Here is a 20,426-nt window from a genome sequence, read left to right on the forward strand (position 1 = left end):
ACACAAGCAAGAACAGTAAAAACACAAACAGGGATTATGAAACAGTTCCTCCTTTATTCAGCAGCGCTCACTCAAGATCGCTTATTTACAAGGCATGCCACAACTATACGAGAACTGACTAAAAGACTTCATCAATAATTAATGATCATTAACACTTACATCAGCTCTGAGGGAGACAGAGGGATGTGGAAGAAAAGGAGCAGTAAAAACAAAAAAAGATACATCAATTCTCAATGTTTTCTTGCCCATGGCAGACACGTTTATTTTGATCATTGTCTTACATGAAACAAACGTTTATCTTTAGGGAGTGTGATGACATTGTCTAACGCCCCCTCTGATTGGTCGGCCCCTCAGCCTTTAAACCAGAAAGCGGAGTTAAGCAGGGCTGTCCTAACAACCCCATTACACATGGGTTGGGGTGAAGAAAAGCTTTCGACAGTTTTCAAGAGGAACAAGGGAGCGAGGCAGACCCAATCACATTATTGACAAGTAAAAAAAAAAACTTTCAAAAAAACCCAAGTTTTGTGTTGTCTTTTTTTAATAGTGTCCTTAGAGATAGTCATTCACAAGCTTGGATATAAAAGGGTCGTTTCTGTGAGGGTCTGAGAGGGAGAAAATAAGCTGCATACATTGGTACGAAAAAGAGAATCAGAGGTAATGCATTTCTGTTCTCAACGCCGGCACACGTCGTAAATAATGCAGAGAAAATTTCACCTCTCAAAAAGTGACCCTTTGCAGGAAAAGACCTGAAAGTTTTCATTATTCATGAATATTTCCTCTTACAAACAAGTGAAACATTTACATACACACTCATACGGTCTCTGACACACTCAGCCTTAAAGGTACACACTTTTTCTTTCTCTTTATCATACACGCTCGCTCTCTCTCTCTCACACACACTTTTCCAAACACACTCACACACACAGGGGTGGCCGCAGCTTTGGACCCCCTGGAACAGGTGTCCAATCATGCAGGGGTGGATAAAAACGTAGGTCAGATGAGTCCTCGTCTCTTCTTGTAGTCCTCCAGGTTTAGAGATCGGCGTGGCGCCCCATCTTTAACAGGCAATGCATTCGAACTCACCGACAAAGACTTTGATTCTGTTGATGATGAAAAGAAATAATAAATGAATATAATAATAAACAATACAACTGAAGATATCACATCATAGGATTAGATTCATATACACTACCATTCCAAAGTTTGGGATCGGTAAGATCCTTTAATGCTTTTGAAAGTCATCTCGCTCTCTAAGGCTGAATATATTTGATCAAAATATCTCATCTGCTTTTCTGTACATGTTACACTTTATTAGTATGATGTTTACTGAGTTTGGTCTATTAATATCACCGTCTTTAATACATTAAGCCAAGTTAAGTGTTTTAGAATGTACCCAAAAAGGGGGTCTTGTGCTTGAATGGACAAATTCACACAAAAATTGTCAACATGCCCGTCTTTATGAGTATCCTAGAAGACATAGTCTGTTATGCCTTAAGTGAACTTCTACAGTCGAGAAAGACAATGCACATGTAACAGTGTCAGTATTTTTGGATCTGTGCATTATGTCTTAAACAGTAGCTTGATATTCCTGCTGTCTGTGTTTTTAATGTTAATCCAACAGAATTCAAGGAAATCACTCACTGCTCTTGATTGAATAGCTTTTGTAACTTTAATAAGGATTAATCTTTCATTCATAGTCAAATATGCAATGTTATTTTACATTTGGTTACTTTATTCAATTTCTGTACCTGAAAAATAATGCTAGACCTACCTTAAAAACAGTTTATTTTAATAGTATCTTTTCTCTATTGTATTTATCTGTGGTGTTCCTTGTAGTTAGATTATTTGTTCTTATTTTCTTTATTTTTATTTGACAGTAGTCCTTTTTCCCTCTAAACATAGCACATAACGAACCGTACCAAAACCGTGAACTTCAAACTGTGATACAAACCGAACCGTGAGCAATTTGAACCATTACACCCCTAGTGTGTATATATAAAAACCAACCCACTTTTGAACGGTAGTGTAAATTACACACTTCTTTCCAGTCGGGTGAAAACAGACGCCGACAGGTGTGCGGTGTGAATTGGCCTCAAAACTAAACTAAAATAGTAATATCATTATTAGACATGAGACACTTACCAGCATTAGGAACCTGTAGGTCAATTTTGACATCAAAGTCGTGAACTTTGAAAAGGTCCTCTGAGAGGTCACTGTTTTGCTTGGTAATGTCTTTGTCTTTCTGGCTAGCCTGGCCCTGCATCATAAACAAATTGAACAAGTGAATTCTGGGTCAGAACAGGCTCATGTTGCTGTGGGCCTGTTTGTGAGAGTGTGTTACCTGTTTATTAGCCTGCTGGCTGTTGTCTTGGCCTGAGCCTGAACCGTATTTCTGGTTAAGATGGGCCAAAATAGCGGCGTGAACTGAGGGATCTCTTGCCTTTGAAAAAAGAAAAAGAAAAATCAGTTTTTTTAAATGATAAAAAAAAAGGATGAGAATAAAGGAAAAGTAGAACAGCAAAGCTGACAGAAAGATGCCTTACATTGGACACCATAGTCGGTTTACACTGCCGTCTGGTGAATGGATCCATCTGCTGGTTCTTCGCGTTCTGACCCTCTGCCTGAAACACAACCAAGACCTTTTAGATTCTAGAATATTCTTTAGGAGAAAAACAGCTCAATAAATAAATCCTGACGGGAACACCTACCACCAATGCCTTCTCAGACTCAACAATATTCCAACTCCGATTCCTCTGGTTAATATAGCTGGAATAGAAAAAATAAAAATAAAAATGATTATGATTATGAAGAGAAGGGGTTAAAGGGTTGTGTGTGTGTGTGTGTGTGTGTGTGTGTGTGTGTGTGTGTGTGTGTGTGTGTGTGTGTGTGTGTGTGTGTGTGTGTGTGTGTGTGTGTGTGTGTGTGTGTGCACTACTGTTCAAAAGTTTGGGATGAGTAAGATTTTTTTTATACTTTTATTCAGCAAGAATGCACTAAATTGATCAAAAGTGGCCGTAAGGACATTTTATAAGTTATTTATTTATAAATAAATCCTATTCCTTTGATCTTTCTATTCAAAGAATCCTGGACTGGAGTAATGATGCTAAAAATTCAGCTTTGCCATTTGACAGAAATAAATTACATTTTAAAATATATTAAAATAGAAAAGTTATTTTAAATCGATTCCAAAATAACAGTTTGTGTTTATATTTGTAATATATAATTAATTAAAGAAATATATCGCGATTACTTGATTTGACAGCACTAATTGTAATATTTCAGATCAATATTGTTTTTACTGTATTTTTTTATCAAATAACTTCAGCCATGTTGAGCATGAGCAACTTCTTCAAAAACATTAAAAACATCTTACAAACCCCAAACTATTGAGTGGTTGACTTGAGTAGTAGTATTGAATGTGCGTTTCTGACCTGATAGCAGAGATATTTTTGGTTCTCTGTCGGTCAAGTGCTTCTGCCCTCTCCTCCAGCTCATTCAACTGATCTTGCAGTACTTTCGCCTTTTCTCCGTCCCCACTCTCCTCAGCCATGGCCTGTACACACAAGTTATGCATGATTAGCGTAAGAAAAAATAGGCACTTGAAACGACACAAGATGTACTATATCTATTTGTAGTACATCTAATCATTACAACCTTCTCTTTGAAAAGTTGTGTTTTCTTCATGGCGTAGTTTGATGGCGCCTTTCGGAATCTGTCCTTCTCTTTGACAATCTGTCATTAAAAATAATTCCCATTAATACAATCATTAAGTTGATAATACAGGATATTCTGATGATTAAGGACAACAGGAAAGGACATCAGTGGGACGTACATCCTCAATGTCTTTGTCATTAAATTTGTAGTTGACCGCCTCCTTGATGGACTGCTCTTTTTTGGAGATCTCATCTAGAGTAGGAAACTGCATTCCTGCTGACATCATCTATGGGGCAGCAACAAGGTTACTACTGGATATGCACATCCCATAATGCTACAGTGTGACAGCACTTCTACAATAAACCTAAAATTTAAATTTAGTTTCCATAATAAATTTGATTAATAGAGTAAATAAAATATTAAGTACAAATGAGACAAGAAAATAAATAAAAAGAATACATACGTTTACGTTTTTTTAATGAACATTCCACATTTTAAACTCACCGCCTCTCTCCATTTCATGAATTCGCTTTCGGTGAACTCCTGATTGGACACAAACTCAAGTCTGAAGACGCGCATGTCATTTCCATGTCTGCAAACATGCAATACACATTACATAAGTCATGGACGACAAAGAGAGGAACGCATATATAATCGGTTTTCGTTTCGTTACGTACCGGAGCTGAAGGCCTTTATTTGTTCGTGTGGACCCCAGCTGATAAACTTTAGCCGTCTCCACAACATCAGTGATTTCAGCCACCTACAGGATTTCATTTCAGAAATTGTCCATTTACAACTCTGTATATTCCATGTGATATCTTAAAATAAGTGTTTTCAGGTTGCAGTTGTTTGTGGTATCACAAAAGCTGAAAGATGTTTATTACGTGAATGGATGAGAAACGGTAACATTTTTCACTGACCCGATAAACAGGCTTGCTGCTGCTGTTTCCAATGCCAATTCGAACAAAACAACCAGTAACAGTTTTAGCAAAAAACGGCATGTGACACCAGCGCTCCAGTTTGTGCCGGGACAGTCGGATCCGATTCAGCTCGTCTGGTAATGACACTGGCTGGGATTTGGGCGGAGCCTCCTCTTTCCTGAAATACAGGTGCACAGTTGATAAACATGCTTATTACAAAGGGACATACTGTTTTATGAATCTATAAACTTAAAATCTAGAAGTACTGTATATAAATTATAAAACCTATACATACATTTACATAATGTATACATACACACTAAATTAAAAGTTTGGGGTCTGTAAGATTTTAGTTTCGAAGAAGTTAATACCTTTATTGCATTAAATTTATCAAAAGTGACAAGAAAAATATGTATGATGTTACAAAAATGCTGTTCTTTTGAACCTTCTATTTATCAAAGATTCCTAAAAAATTTATCACAACATTGATACGAATATGCTTAAAATTCAGTTTTGCAATCACAGGAATAAATGACATTTTAAAATATATTAAAATAGAAAACAGTTATTTTAAATTGTAATAATAATACACTTTTTTTTTTAATCTTACTGACCTTTTGAATGGTCGTGTATGTCCAAGAGAAAAAAATTAATTATCATGTAATTTAATTTTATTTTTAACTAATAATGTAACATTTTATCCAAATTGTTGTTTCATACTAAGAAGGTTAATCTAAAGAAGGTAAATCATCAAATACTTACTCCTCCTCTTCATCAAAAGATGAAGACCTTGAGCTGCGGTCACTCTTTACTGAAGACTTGTCATCATCATCTTCCTCCTCCTCTTCGTCATCTGAGTAGACCTCACTTGTCTTCAGCGGCTGCCTTTTGGAAAGGAGCTCAGCTGAAAGGTTGATAGTTATAGATCAGATACTGGCATGACTGGCAACAGAATGGTAATTTTCTGCACAATACAAGATATACTACTTATTGTTTTGTTTAAAAAAAGCTTTATAAAAGAAATGTTTTAAATATATGCTACATTGTAGTTCTATTACCCTGCATTTAAGTGGCATCCAGTTATAATCTAAATAGGGTTATTTTGGATTTTTAATGAATAATTCCTATTTGAAATTCTGTCTGTTATTCAATATCGTCTGATTAACGACGAGAAAGTGATAAGAAAAGTACCAGTTCTGTTTTTCCTCTTCTCTCTTTCTGCTTTCAGCTCTTCCATGGCCTGTGACTTCTTGTCCAGCTTCTCATCTCTCTTGATCCTCCTCTCTTTGTTGTGGGACATTACCTGCATTAATAAAGAGAGGAAACACGAGTGTAAAACCATATTTGCGTTCCTATTTTAGAAAAGGCTTGTTGGATATATAGTTCACTTACCACCTGCGTATCTGGGACCTGAGACAGTTTTCTCTTCTCTTGCTCCTCCTCTTGTTTCTTCTTCTTTTCTTCCTTTTCCTTCTTCTTTGCGGTCTTCAGTTTTTGCTTTATTTCAAACCTTATTGTGAAAAATAAACATTTATTGATAAGACAAAACATTTCTACAGAAATTATTTGAAAAGTCAATTCTGACTTCATTCACGGCAAGATTACATTTATTTCTGCACAATACAACCAGTGTTGTTATTATAAATAAATAAACAAACTATTAAAAACAATTCGGCTAATGCATTAGATAATGTATTTCTCCCCCCGATAATTAAAATAAAGTTGAAATAAAATAAATACTTAAACAAAAATGAGAAATGGAAACTAACAAATACCTTTCAGTACTAAAATGACATAAGCCTGCTACAGACTGTGATTTCGGCAATCACATATAAGATTATTTAAAATCACACTGTACAACATGGATCTAATAAACTTGGGTACGACATATTTGTAGACTGTACTAGGATGACACCTATTGAATCGTAGGCTACGGCGCAAGTTAGTATAGAAGAATAAAACGTCATCAGCATGCACTAGTGGCAAACAAATAGAGAAAGATAACATGGCAATTGTGTTTGTTATGTGTGCTGAAAAAAGAGAAGCGAAAGAGGAGAATATGGACGCGGTCATGGCTAAGTAAAAAGAGGCCAACTTGGCATGCCAATTTTGTAAATGGAGCTTGAGGCAAGTAGTTTTAAGTTTTAGCTTTTAATGTTGCAATTTTATTGGCTAGTCAGTAGATGTAGGTCGTAGCAGCAAACACACAAAGATGATCATGTTAAATTTTTGATCCTTTTGAAGCGCATGTAAAGCGGACTCGCAGCACAGAAATCAGTGTCTTCTTGACAACATAAACAAACTCTTCAAGACCTCAGCCACAACTTTGTGATTGAGGACGGGTCAAAGTAGACATCATTCACAGGCAGCCAATGAAAACCATAGGCTGCCATCATGCAAATTTATGATGACTCATTTTGACAGTTCAGAATCCAAGTTCATGCCAGTTCAGATTCTTTATTTTAGGAGATAATAAACTTTATTTGTCGTGCACTTTGATCTTTTACATTCACAAAAAGCTATGTTAAACAATGCATGAAAGGTCATGTCTGAAAAAGCACTTTAACAAGCCTAAACTAAAATTAAAATGACAACTGAATATATAAACTCAGAATATTAACAAATACTATAATAGCAAATAATTAATACTAAAATAACACTGAATAAAACATTGAGAATATTGCAGTACTTTAATGCTCTTTTTATTAGCCCGTTGCGATTCCTAAAACCCATGTAATTAAGGCTATTTTCGCAGTTCCGTCTTTTCTTGCAAGTATAAACAATATTTTGACTAAATCAGATCTGAGTTTTGAAACTCCTCTCACCTCCTCTTAAGGACTTCTCTCTTCTCTATACGGTTAAACAGCTCCTGTTCTCTCTCCTTTTCCGTCATCTGCTCCAAACGGGCCCTGTCCTCCTCATCCCCCATTAGATCATCTCCATAACCATCCCGGAAAACCTCATCCTCTGACGACGAGTCAGAATCTGAGCTGGAGGATGAGCTGTTACTGTCGGAGTCTGACACCTCACCTTATGAAACGTAAAGCAGGGATAAACACCTTTTGAAATGTACTTTACCAGAAAACAGCATTACAGAATCCAAACCGCTGCCTTACCCTCCTCTGGAGCCGAACTCTCTGCTGAGCTGTCTCCATTTGAGCTGCCGGATGAAGCCGCCTTGCCCTTTCTCTTCTTGACTGTGTTCTTCTTTTCAGGCCCTTTGCTAGGTTTCCCCTTCTTTTTGGTTTTAGTGCCTCCAACAGTCCACTAATAGATCAATAGAACACATCGATAAGGAGTTTAATTTACAATCAACTTTTGACATGTTATATTTGGGATATTTTCAAAAGTATTTCAAATACGTAACAGCACACACTTCAGTCGCCTAATCAGACACAACTGATTCAATGTATTTAGTATTGTAGTACGTTCTAAATGTCACTGTATATTTTGCGATCGTAATGATCAAGACTTAAAATGACAACAACATATTTTTTGCTCTGGTAGTACATTTAAATAACCATAAAAACCTGCAGATTTCTGCAACCTTACTGCAGTGCATAAGCTTGAAAAAAAAGTGCTCTCTCATTACCTGATTTTCATTGAAAGTCTACATGAAATGGTAATCAATGACACAAATAAAATAGTGAGATTGAGATGTGATTTTAACCTCAGGTTGTGGAACAAGTTCACCCTCAATATCATCTCAACAAATCTCAAAGGTGGAATCGTTGTTTACTATTGAAACCTAATAACATAAAGACCTTATAACATACAACAGTAGCAACACCTTAAAACAACACCAAAACTAATATGTCTATTGGTTAACATTATTTTCTGTGGAATAACATTCAATAATAAACCACTCAGAATAAGACCAGAACAGTATATTAAACAGAATGGAAATGTTGCAACAGATTTTTGATTCTGTATTATAACGTACATCTGAGTGACATTAATTATTAAACAAATAAATAAATGAGTGAGTAGGTTCAAGACCTCGGTTGTTGTTTGGATGGAGGCAGATCTGAATGCACACTTGCAGTTGATTGTAAGAATAGGGCAGGTTTAAGCGGACTCAACTATCGGAGAAGTCCAGCATACGTCACCAGAGAGAAGTCAGAAGTCTCATTTCACTGGACGATCGATTTATGACATTTTGATCAAATTAGTTTTGACTAAAAAAAAGATGCACATGATGATTAAAAGTGTATTATCACTGCATGATACTGATTAGGCAGACATTCTGAACTTTTACTTGCGGTAACGAATACACTACAACTGTGATGGTAATTTGCTTGGTTCCTGTGATGTGGAAATTACATCAGCTAAAGAAGGCCGGCTGAGAGGAGTAGGATCATCAACTGCATTGATCACACATCTCTGACCTTCAATGTTCTGAATGATATTTCTAGACTAGTGTTGGGCGATATATGCTCCGTAGCATAGTCATATCACCAGCCTTTGAGATCGCAGATACACGATATTATCAAGCGCGGCGGGTGGGGGGTGCAATAGTTTACTATCTGATCATTAATTTACTTATTTATTTACTCATTTGTTTAATAAATTAGTTTTATTATTGAGGGGAAACGATAATTGTTGTCTAACATTTTTCAAGCACAGAGGGAGTTGGTGATAAAGTCGCAGTATTTCACCCAAAAGCTGAGCATGTTTGTATCACACAGGCAATTTGCAAAGTGTGCATGAGAGTTATGTCGCCGGAGGACTCTGAAACCACAGTCAAATATTCACTGAAAATGAAAGCAAAAACTGACTGAGCTTTTGGCTTCTTTGCAGCATTCATTCTAAGAGCTGAATCTACCTCAACATACTGTTTTGTTTTGTTATTATATTGTTTTGATATTATATTGATATTGTTTTGTGAACAAATTTTGTTCTTTATTAAATAAGTCTGTCTTTGAAGCTGCTTTTTTTTTTCATCGATGACTAATTATTGTCCTGTGTTCGGACCTAAATACTTATTATATAATTTTAGTAATAATATTATTATTAAAAATAATAATTATCTGTAATTGTTTTTGTATTAGTGCTATTGCGTCATTAAAATGTTTAAATGTGCTATGGAAACAAAATGCCTTGGCTTAAACAACAACTGTATAAATAATGCGTTTCTTTTACAACAAGCACTTTTTGTGAATAGAACACTTTTGATGTGGGATGTAGTTTTGTAGTCTGTTAAAAAAACATTTTCATTGAGGTCTTAATCCTCAAACATGAGTCATTTTTGCAATTGTGGTTATGCGATGAAGTCATTATGAAAGGCATCATTTTATTATATTTGATTATTTGATAATAATTACCTGATGATAATAATAATGATACTAATAATAAAATACATTAATGGGAAAATGAGCCAATTATCATCTTGATATCGTCAAAGGGATCGGCTATTAGCGATATCTCTGACTATCATCATTCGGCACAACCCTATTCTGACGGTTCAAACAAATGTTTGCAGGATTTTTCCTGCATTGAAAAAAAATAGCCAGCTGCCAAAATTAATCTTTGTCCAACCAAAGATTAATTTGATCATTTAATGTGATTAATCCTGCCGTTCTGTAGTACTGATACCCGCTGATAGCCGGATGCTTTAAAATGCTCCCGTGAGTGTTTGTGTTCTGTGAAGAGCGTCAAGGGTTTTTAGTGTTTACAATGTGTATCTGTTGAGCGCGTGAACGCAATCAGATGTGTTAAAGTTAGACAAAATCTGCTCAACATTTCTCAAAACCATGGTTGAGTTTTTGTTCAGCACGAGTTCTGTACGAGCGTGAATACTTTCATTATGTCAAATGACCTGTGTATTAAGTATTAGAGAGTAAATGCAAAATAATAGAGCTACCACTTTTTGTAACTCAAGTAATGTGATACTTAGTTGTCCATTTTATTACAAACTTTTCAATCAGTCACTCACACTCTGTGACTGCAGAGTGCACTTTATTTTATCACCTGTCCTGACTGATTCTTTTTTGTTTCAATAATAAATAGGATAGATTAATATTACGAACTGTTTTTTGGGGATTTGTTATCAGTGCTGGGCCCGCAGTTCACATAGGTAGGGTACCTTGAACTGTGTGTGTGGATGACCGTGTTCATCCGCCTCCACCAAAGACCAGTTTTGACCCAGGAAAAAGCCTGACTATCCAAAAAAGTCAGCACCAACCTTTAGTAACTGAAAAGCTCCATACCTCATCATCACTGTCTGATGTCTCTGAGTCCGTGGAGGCGGCAGGTTTACTAACAGGCTCTTCCTGTTCATCAGAATCCACGCGCTTTCTCTTGGCAAGAGACAGCAGCTCCTGCAAAAAGCAGAGGAAGATTGACAGCTAGGACTTTCCCAAGTGAACTGCCTTGTACTTGAAGAAAGAAGGTGAATCCCCTCTTTGTTGTTCATTGAAAACCAAAAGAAAACGTGCAGGCTGTCATAATGTCCACAAAATTCTACTTTATGTTTGAAGCCTGCAGGGAAGGTGTGGCAGCAGGAATAATGCTACATATGCTATTTATGAATAATAGTTTTAAAGCAGAAAAATAAGTTTTTCTTTCTTTTTAATTAACTTAAATAGTGAGTGATCTATAAGCTTGCCTGTCAGGGTTATCTGCTCATGTGCTCATTTAATCCTAAAGTAGTAAAACACACAACAGAGGGATTGGGATAACCCAACACTCACAATGCTCTAACAACCACTATATGGCTAAACAGGGTCTAATCATCTCAAAGCACAGACAGATGTCAAACTCCACTGAGAATGGGGTTTCAGTCCAAAAAAAACCTGCATTTGAGCATAATTATGTTATTGTACTCATTTAATCTGTTAGTATTAATTAAAATGTCAGCATAGCATATGCAACACACACAAAAAACAAAAACATATCTGTATAGTAATATAGTGTCAGTAATCACACTGCTGTTAGTGTTTGTGTTGAGCTCTGTTTAGCTGCTAGCTGGCTAGCTCTGAAATTTGTCAACAACATCGAAATGAAAACAAGTGCACAGGTTGATGTGCAGTGTAGTATAGAGTACTGTCTATAGGGGGCATATCATGGTTCAAATTCATGTGTTCGCCAAGCAAGGGGTTTCAAACTGGGGTCTGGGGACACAGGCGGGCTAAGGGAGGCCTAGAGCATCCGTATAAATTTGGAATGAAATAATAACGGTAAAATAAATTAAAAATATACAATATGATTAAATCATCGTTATAAGTAACTGAATTAAAATAAATTAAAATTAGAATAAAACCAATTAAATTAAAACTTTAAACTTATATAATACTAAATTAACAAAAACATTTTTTATATTAAATTAAATTGAACAAATATTAAAATAAATAATAATAACACAGTACTAGTTAGTAGGAAAAAAAAATTATGAAACTTAAAATAAACCACATATTTTCCAAATAATATTTTTGACATTTATAATATTTTTTCTCTGTATATATTAAGTATTTATACAAGCAACTATAGAAGCCTTTTACATTTTAGGCTGGGGGTCCCTCACACAAGGGTGGTCATATATATGACTCCATGGCACCTAAAAGATTGAAAACCTTGCCATAAAGCAAATTGCACTTTTTTTTTTTTTTTTTGCTATTTTGGATTATTAATCTAAAACTGAATATTTATAGAAATAATCACCATTAAATTAAATTGAATGTATACAAGCATTTTTTTGACGTTTACTATTTTAAGTTTTATAAAAAATTATTTCAAATGGCCATTAGCAGTTAAGCACATCATAAACCACATAAGTTCTTTTGACACAACAGTAAACTTTATTACTTGAAGGTCTCCATATTCTTATTTTCATGCATCATGTGACTTTCAACTGTCCAATCAGAAACTGCTTTCAGAATGTGTTTGAGAGAGTCTGTCCGCTCTAGTCTCTCGTCATATTTCTACGGCTACAACCGAAATAGAAGTTTAGCCGCGGCGCTGTGACGTCATAAAACAGAAAAGATTCTAAACGCACGCGGCTACTTTTGTAAAGCCGAAATAGCCGCGTGCTGCAGGCGACAATAAAAAGCACGTAAAATATCAGAATTTCAGGTGTTACTGTCTTAAAACCAACACGACGGCACCAATAGGCCCCTGCTAACCAGCTAGCTTTCCTACATCACTTAGCATGGGACTTCAACACACACATACAGTTCTGACACCTTAATGCCATAGAGATCGGTAAACAGCGAGGTTTTTGGATCACATTCACGTGAATGATATTCCTACCTGATCCAAATTATCATCGCTTGCACTATCCTCCGAGTCAGAGTCAATCACGACCCGACCTTTCCGTTTCTTTACATTCACCATGGTTAGCTGCCTGGCTCCCCTGTGTGTGTGTTTAAACAGCAGCGCCGCACTCCTCCACACAAAGGCGCTAGAGCTCCACTACGCATGCGCACACGTCACTCCGAAAACCAGCGACGACATATACATGTTCAGAGATGTGCTGTATTTGTTAATTGTACATAATATGTATACATTTATTTAGCCAAAATTATAGTATAATTTGTTAATCACTAAATGTGATGTGGGTTGGAATCACCTGCGAGAGATATTTGGTGTCGGTAGGACCATAAGCACGTGTGCTTGTTTCAGGTAAGACAGATTATATGACGGACTGCAATGGCACAAATGAGTAGTAAAAAATAATTGCTTTTCGAGACATTTTTTACGTTTATTGTTTTATTATTATTTAGATATGATAAATGTGGTCACCCTCCGTGTTTGTAGCATAGCTGTAACATGTAATAACTGTCATTAAAATTCAATCACGCAGTGGCTTTTTCATGTATGACTTTTGAATGTCATATCCAGTCAACTAAGATTTAACGTTAACTTACTTCCATTGCTCACTACAGTCAAGTGAACGTATAAGTGTTTGCAAAGAAAAAAGAGATAGAGATGGCTGTACGATATTAAGGGGCTTTTACATGTTGATGTACTACTGTGGTGCGCTTTAGACTAGTGGTTTTCAATCTTTTAGATTCCACGGACCCCCATTTATGTATGATCGTGCAAGACCCCCATCCTAAAATGTAAAGGGCAGCCGTATATTTTCATGTATAAAGACCCAATTTAAGCTAATTCAGATGGACATACCATATACTATACCAAATAAAAATATTATTTGGAAAATATCTTGTATCAATCAATTACGTTTTTTTTACCCACTAGTACTGCACTGTTAAATGAATTATGTATTTAAATCTCATTTTTGTTTTTTACTCATTTAATTGAATCCCAATTGTAGTGTTTACCTAATTATTTTAATCTAAAATGTATTATTTATTTATTTACTTATTTATTTGAATCCTTTTTCTTTTCTTTTTTTTTTTTTACATTTTTAACCTCCTGGGTTTCCACAGAGCCCACTTGAAAAAGTAAAAACATTTGAATCCAGAAAATCAACCGTATGTTATATGACAGTTAATATAAAAAGGCATTTTATTTTCATTACATAATGATGTTTTAATTTTTTTCAGCGTATTCTACTGATCTGGTCACAAGAGCTACTCGGACCAAATGGCTGTATCGAGGAAAGCATTAAAATCTCTGTCAGGAGTTTATGGAGTCACTCACAGGCAGCCACTGTTATTTCCATCTAGGCTCGGATGCTCAGCTATACTGAGCACCAGGAGCGCCTATGAACGAGATTACCGCAGACCGGGTCAGTCCCCAGACACCCGTTGGCCTTGGCAAAAGATACACTTTGATTTCTCCAAAGGTGTGGAGGGTATCAAGAAGCACATTGGATTGTTGAAGGATGAGTTTGTCCAACGGTGGACTGGACCAGAAGGAAGGCCATTACTAGAGCACATGCTGGAACAGACCCGTGTCCAGTGGGAGTTCCGTGGGCCGGAGAGTCTCGATCAGTGGGTCGTGTCATCTGATCAGGAAATTGGGGGCCATAGTGTGGCATACACCAAACTTGGAAAGAACAACACCACGTGTTTTCTGTACGGGTCTTTGTGCTCCATGCCTCCTCGTGATGGAGAGACTCGATACAGTGGATACTGCACTCTGCGCTCCAAACAACCTTTGGTCAGTATATCTCTCTGTCTGATCCATAATCTGATTATTTATTCATCATCACATTTCAGATGTCATAATTTAATGCATCCTTGCTGAATAAAAGTATTAATTTCTGTTTAAAACATCTGATTGAGGCCAAACTTTTGAACGGTATTGTATCGGTGTGTTTTCAATTTAGAATGGTACAATTTATGATGAAAGTACAATTCATCGATTTATGATGAAATCATTTATTTGCATAAATTTACATAGATTTAAATTTAGCCTTAAAGGGGCAATAACATGTTATTTGACCTTATAATGTTCCTCTCTGCTGCAGGCCTCATTTGACAGAAAAAAAACCTATGACTGGTCAAGTTTCAACACTTTACACATGCGTATCCGGGGAGATGGAAGACCGTGGATGGTAAACGTGTCTGTTGAGACCTTCTTTTCTCATCAGAGAGATGACATCTACAGTTACTTCCTCTACACTAGAGGGGGACCCTACTGGCAGGATGTTAAGGCATGTCTTAAGAATTTTACATTAATGGAAATCTAGTGACACTTCATCTGCAGTTCATATGAAAGTGCATTTAATCTGTTTTACACTACATTTAAAAGTTTGGGGTCAGTAGGATACTTTTATTCAGCAAGGAATCATTAAATTGATCAAAAGTGACAGTGAAGACTTACATTGTTACAAAAATTCATTTTCAAATAAATGTTGTTCTTTTGAACTTGCATCAAAGAATCCTAAAAATAATGCCATAGAAATACCAGTTTCTACAAAATATTTACTGGTTTCAGCTGATAATAATAAGCACCAAATCAGCATATTGTAATGATTTCTGAAGGATCATGTGACACTGAAGACTGGAGTAATTAAAACTCAAATTTGCCATCAGAAATAAAAGACATAAAATAGAAAACAGTTATTAGTAATTGTAATGCTATTTTGACAGTTATCATGGTATATGTCTATATGTAGTTCATTAGAGCTTTGGTACATGTTCCTGGTATGGGAAATTGAATTTAAAAAAAAGAAAGTATTTAAAAATGTCACAATATTAGTTTTTACGATCAAATAAATGCCTTGGTGAGCAGGAGTACTATGCCCCTTTTGAACGGTCCAGATCTCTTGCTTGTTAATTCTAAAATCATCACTATCTTACAGATCCCATTCTCCAAGTTTTTCCTTTCCAGTCGGGGAAGAATACAGGATAACCAGCATGTCCTCTGGTTAGATAAGGTCAGCATGACTTTTATTTCCTCATAGTTTACCTAGTAATTGATACGAGCATCTAATCATTTATCCTTCTATTTCCTCTGATGATACATTTATGAGAGCATTGTGGTGCAAATTCATCATTCCTCAGATTCTAAACTTGTTTGTGTGCTCTTAGGTAAAGAGTATTGGTTTTACACTGGGGGACAAAGCAGACGGTCCATTTCAGCTGGAGATTGACTTCATTGGTCTGCGTAACGACCTTGCCCACACAGAGGAGTTTGCATATGAGCTTTACAAGAGAAACCCTGAAGTCTAATTGGGTTAAAGAGGATTCAGCAATTACAGATAACAAACGTAACAAACGTTTTATTAATAAAAACTTTGTAAAAAAAAAAATCATTGGATGTATTTTTTGCAGGCTGATATCTTTAACATACACATATATACACAAAAAAATGAACACATGAAGGACAAAAAAGTACAAAATTATAATTTATGAATACCGCTCAAGTTCAAATAGACATTTTTCGTGACCAATGTTTTAAGTGACTACTGTTTTTGTCCCAGTACAAATGTAATCATTCATACTAAATACAATTCACCAGGGCATCTCTTCACACATAAATCAAAAACAATGTTTAAGATATAAAATCCTCATCTATCAATGGATTGAAGAAATTAATTTTTTTTGATTACCTCACCGCACATTAACCTATGTTAATAAACATATGTTTACAGGAGTAAAAATGCAAAAAAGTTTGGAACAAAACAGAAAAAAGTTAACATGTACAGTAAGAGTCTAAAATAGCAAAACAGAAAAGACAATGAAGTTAGTTAGGCCATGACCAGGCCTCGTCTGGCACCCAGCATATTCTCTTTCTTCTGTTTTCGGTCTACTGTCTGCTTGACGCGTCGCTCCTCTCTGAAGGTTAAAAAAGGCAAAGCATATTCAATGAGAGTTATTTTTTCAGTAAAACTTTTTTTAAAGTTCTTGAAGTCTCATGTTCATCAAGAAAACATAGCAATACTATGAAATATTACCATTTAAAAACTATTTTCTATTATATTTTAAAATGTAATGAATTTTCACATGATCCTTTAGAAATCATGCTAATATGCTGAGTTGGTGCTCAAGAACCATTTCTTATTAATATCAGTGTTGAAAACAGTTTTGCTGCTTAATGTTTTCATGGAAACAGATTTTTATTTTCAGGAATTTTATTATATATAAAATGTTGGAATCAACATCGTTTTTATTTTATTTTTAATTAAAAATATAGAAACGGCAAGAAACATTATAACTGTCTTTACTGTCACTTTTGATCGATTTAATGCACCCTTGCTAAATAAATAAAAATCTTACTGACCCTAATCTTTTGAACAGTATTGCATCTCTCAATGCATAACCAAAATAAGCATCTAACCTGGTTTGAACTTGGTGCTGTTTATAGTTTTTCTGGTGTGAAGGAACAGTCTGAGATTTATTAAGTTCTGTGTTCTCCTGTGCAGCTCCGAAAACCTTCAGTTTTCCTGCAGAAATTAAAGAAGACAATAAATAGCAAGCAGATACAAGATTCAATTCAAGAAAGCAGTGCCTGACACATTAGTCCCAGGCATTACATTATACATTTGTCTGAGTGTGGACAAACCTTTGTGTGGTTTGTAGGTGAGTGGACGAGAGAGACTGGCCTTCAGATCAAATGTATTCTTGTTGGTGGTACCAGGTGTGACTGACATGCTGTTGTTCCCATTAAAAACAAACGGAGTAACTCCTGCAAAAACCAACAACAAATGAAACCATTGCTTCATAAAATCAGTTCGTAATCATCAAATGATTAGTGCAACACAATGGCATTACCCATACCAGGTGTTTTAATGATGGCGTTGACACTTTTATTAAGTTCAGGTTTGGTATGAACAACAGATTTTCTCCCCGGAGTGGAGGTGAGAGGGACAAGAGGAGACATACGAGCTGGAGTCTTTACCAGAGAACGCTTGTATTCGTTATCGTGAGTAGCCTTTGAGAACCTAGAGACAGAAACACAGCAGTTAAATGACGTCACTTTATTTGTCAATGCTTGGCTTTAGCACCTATGTTTAACGTGATATTTTTTCTTTTCTTTTTTTAACCTTTATTTATCCAGGTAAACTGTTTGAGAACATCTTCTCATTTACAAACATGACCTGGCCTGATCTCAATACTAAAAGCATTATAAATGTAGCGGTAAGTGGATTAAAGCATACTGATGTATTTACCTGACATTGATTTTATTGGTGGTGAGGACGGTTGGCCTGAAGGTGGCGCTGTCCTTCAATGCAGACTTGCTGGCAGTCTGAGTGATCCTGCGTCTTTCTGGCACTGGTTTCTTCTCCTGCACTCCAGGACTGAAGAGAGATGCTCGGCTAGAAGACACCTTCTAATGGGAGACAATACCAAAGCTTGCTTATTATTCAGGCCAACCTCTTCCAGAAATAACAAGCTTGTTTGACTCAGAGCAGACACAATACAACTGTCATTCAACAAGATGTGAGATTTCTTTCCAGTTTTAGAAAGATATATGGCAATTTAATAATATTTGACACAAATTTATGATCAGTATGTGTGCGAATTCAAAAGTGAATTCTGACAGCTGATAGGAGTTGTTTGATGACTTACAGTTTGAGCCTTTGTCTCGACCGATTTCTTCAGTGTCTTTTCTGACAGCGTCTAAAATTACAAAAATAAATATATAAACCAATAATAAATAAAACCCTTGGAACTCAAAATAAAGTGTGAACTCCAAAATTCTCAATGTAGTGGGGTTTTTTTTATTAGCATCTTTTAATGTTTATATTTAGCTTTATGTGTTCGTGATTTTAGTGCATCAACTTAAACTTATTTCAAATATTTTCAGTAAGTTGCCAAAGCACAATTACATTTAATTTCAGTTTTCATCTCATATTTCTATTTTATTTCAGCTTTATTTCAATTAACAAAAACAATGTTTTAATAGTTTTAGTTAATGATAATAATAATAACCCTAGGTCATTGTTACCTTCAGCTCCTTGACTGAATTCCTGATCACCTCCATTTGTTTGTTCTTCCTTTGCACATAAGAATCGATGGACTCCAACTTTTTGAAATGAGCCTCATGGAGTTTTTTGAAATCTGGGAAATGGAGATTTGCAAATGCATTACTGAAGGGCAGAGCTCAAAATATTTGGTTACAAATCTTAAATGAGCTAAGACGGAACAGTCATCTAAACAAGAAACTGTCAATTGAATATTACAGGAACTGGAAAATATATTTTCTTTTCACACATATAGTTGGAAGGATCGTATTACTAGGAGTTGTCGGCCGCAGTGTAGGTTTCCTCTTCATCAGACCTTCATGACGGGGGATTTTACCCACGGTTCTTCTCCCCACACCTGCAAGATATACATTTTAAAAGTCATCACCGCATACACTGTACAAACACAAACTAATAATTTCAAGTTGCTTGTGGAAAGTAGATATTTGAGTATAATTCTTCAAGCCTCACCTTTCACACTTGGCTCTGTAGAAGCATCCTCAGAGTCTGGATTGGTTTCCCCAGATTCAAGAGCTTTCTCCACAGTATCCTCTTCAGTAGAGATTTCAGGTGGAATCAGAGTCTGTGTGTTCTTGGCTGAGGACACCTTCCTTCTCTTGGAGCCCCTTCGGCTCTCCTCTTGTGCCTGATTTTCTTCAGTCTAAATAATACATATTAAAAACAATACAAAATTACATAACGTTTATAAATTAGAATAAAAGATCTGTTATGTACATATGCTCGTGTATACCGGAGCAGTGACAGGTGGGCAGTCACTGAGCTTTCTCTTGGCAGTGCGTCCTTTTCCTCTGCGCTCGGTCACAAACGTTGCCGTGTGCGCGCTTTGCGCTTCAACGGGCGGGACAGCATCGTCGAGCGCGTCGGCTACATCATTCCCCTGCAAATAATGTAACGTTAGCGTTGCTTCTGTTATTACAAACCTTCACATTTCGAAAAGATTATGGGTGACAATAAACAAAGATATTAACGTTACTCACATTTTCCGATGCCTGCTGTTGTTGTTTTGAAAAGTGCTCTTTTAAAGCTTTCAATAGTTTTTCAGCCTAAAAGCAATTAAAACCGAGCATTTAGAAAATAGAAAACATACATCCACAAAGTAAGAGTTAAAATCCAATATATGTATATACACATGTATGTGTGTGTGCGCGAGTATAATGCAGATTATTTCGTAGCAGCTAACGTTACACATGGGTTAGCAGCATGCAAACAGCAATGCATCACTTAACGTTAATACAAGTAAACGCGATTTACCTTCATATTCGCTTTCATTCCAACTTCTTTAGCGAGGCGCTGCAATTCCGCATATTTAAGCGAGTCCAAATCCATATTGTGGATAATCTTAATGCTAAATGCAGAAATATAACGTAATATTGACTCTCTCTCTGGTATACAGATCGGTTTGTTTGGGTGGGATTGCCGTTTGAAAAATGAAATAACAGTGTTTCAAAAACAGCCCTTTCCGTTACATGATTGGTTGAGAAGCCCATGACGACGCTGCACTACACCCAATAAGA

General features: G+C 36.0%; 3 protein-coding genes across 4 annotated transcripts; 1 reads left to right on the forward strand and 2 right to left on the reverse strand.

The window, feature by feature from the left end:
• Positions 1 to 35: 35 nt before the first annotated feature.
• On the reverse strand, positions 36 to 12,997 carry rtf1 (RTF1 homolog, Paf1/RNA polymerase II complex component). Its single transcript, XM_079635047.1, has 18 exons — positions 12,822 to 12,997; positions 10,784 to 10,894; positions 7,691 to 7,841; positions 7,400 to 7,604; positions 5,967 to 6,084; positions 5,766 to 5,877; positions 5,337 to 5,478; positions 4,575 to 4,752; positions 4,332 to 4,414; positions 4,159 to 4,246; positions 3,833 to 3,940; positions 3,655 to 3,732; positions 3,432 to 3,553; positions 2,709 to 2,766; positions 2,544 to 2,621; positions 2,342 to 2,440; positions 2,143 to 2,257; positions 36 to 1,100 (listed from the first exon to the last, which is right to left on the reverse strand). Exons 1-18 carry the CDS (start codon positions 12,903 to 12,905, stop codon positions 994 to 996), a joined length of 2,037 nt encoding a protein of 678 aa, XP_079491173.1. The 5' UTR covers positions 12,906 to 12,997; the 3' UTR covers positions 36 to 993.
• Positions 12,921 to 16,156, forward strand: ndufaf1 (NADH:ubiquinone oxidoreductase complex assembly factor 1; the record flags this gene model as incomplete). 2 transcript variants are annotated; one of them, XM_079635049.1, is made up of 5 exons in its annotated part: positions 12,921 to 13,193; positions 14,081 to 14,639; positions 14,950 to 15,135; positions 15,787 to 15,861; positions 16,016 to 16,156. In XM_079635049.1, the coding sequence occupies exons 2-5, from the start codon at positions 14,121 to 14,123 to the stop codon at positions 16,154 to 16,156; spliced, it is 921 nt and encodes a 306-aa protein (XP_079491175.1). In that variant the 5' UTR covers positions 12,921 to 13,193; positions 14,081 to 14,120. The 2 variants fall into 2 exon arrangements, with proteins under 2 accessions (XP_079491175.1, XP_079491176.1); XM_079635050.1 differs by having other exon boundaries at positions 13,187 to 13,460; positions 13,498 to 14,639.
• Positions 16,157 to 16,275: 119 nt separating this feature from the next.
• nusap1 (nucleolar and spindle associated protein 1) lies at positions 16,276 to 20,397 on the reverse strand. The gene is made up of 12 exons (XM_079635048.1): positions 20,164 to 20,397; positions 19,890 to 19,955; positions 19,643 to 19,789; positions 19,363 to 19,552; positions 19,166 to 19,249; positions 18,876 to 18,988; positions 18,497 to 18,547; positions 18,097 to 18,257; positions 17,705 to 17,868; positions 17,490 to 17,612; positions 17,265 to 17,370; positions 16,276 to 16,762 (listed from the first exon to the last, which is right to left on the reverse strand). The coding sequence occupies exons 1-12, from the start codon at positions 20,236 to 20,238 to the stop codon at positions 16,675 to 16,677; spliced, it is 1,368 nt and encodes a 455-aa protein (XP_079491174.1). The 5' UTR covers positions 20,239 to 20,397; the 3' UTR covers positions 16,276 to 16,674.
• Positions 20,398 to 20,426: the final 29 nt, after the last annotated feature.

Source organism: Phoxinus phoxinus (assembly GCF_949152265.1).
Source record: "Phoxinus phoxinus genome assembly, chromosome: 14".
Taxonomy (NCBI): Eukaryota; Metazoa; Chordata; class Actinopteri; order Cypriniformes; family Leuciscidae; genus Phoxinus; species Phoxinus phoxinus.

What these genes read in the sequence shown, in the direction of transcription:
- rtf1 (XM_079635047.1), bottom strand. Translation starts at nt 12,905, where the DNA reads ATGGTGAATGTAAAGAAACGGAAAGGTCGGGTCGTGATTGACTCTGAC. An exon ending in GAGTTCGGCTCCAGAGGAGG is followed by an intron (nt 7,605 to 7,690) that starts GTAAGGCAGCGG and finishes ACGTTTCATAAG; the next exon opens with GTGAGGTGTCAGACTCCGAC. An exon ending in AGTCTGAGAAGGCATTGGTG is followed by an intron (nt 2,622 to 2,708) that starts GTAGGTGTTCCC and finishes GTTGTGTTTCAG; the next exon opens with GCAGAGGGTCAGAACGCGAA.
- nusap1 (XM_079635048.1), bottom strand. Translation starts at nt 20,238, where the DNA reads ATGGATTTGGACTCGCTTAAATATGCGGAATTGCAGCGCCTCGCTAAA. An exon ending in ATTCAGTCAAGGAGCTGAAG is followed by an intron (nt 18,548 to 18,875) that starts GTAACAATGACC and finishes TTGTAATTTTAG; the next exon opens with ACGCTGTCAGAAAAGACACT. An exon ending in CACCTACAAACCACACAAAG is followed by an intron (nt 17,371 to 17,489) that starts GTTTGTCCACAC and finishes TAATTTCTGCAG; the next exon opens with GAAAACTGAAGGTTTTCGGA.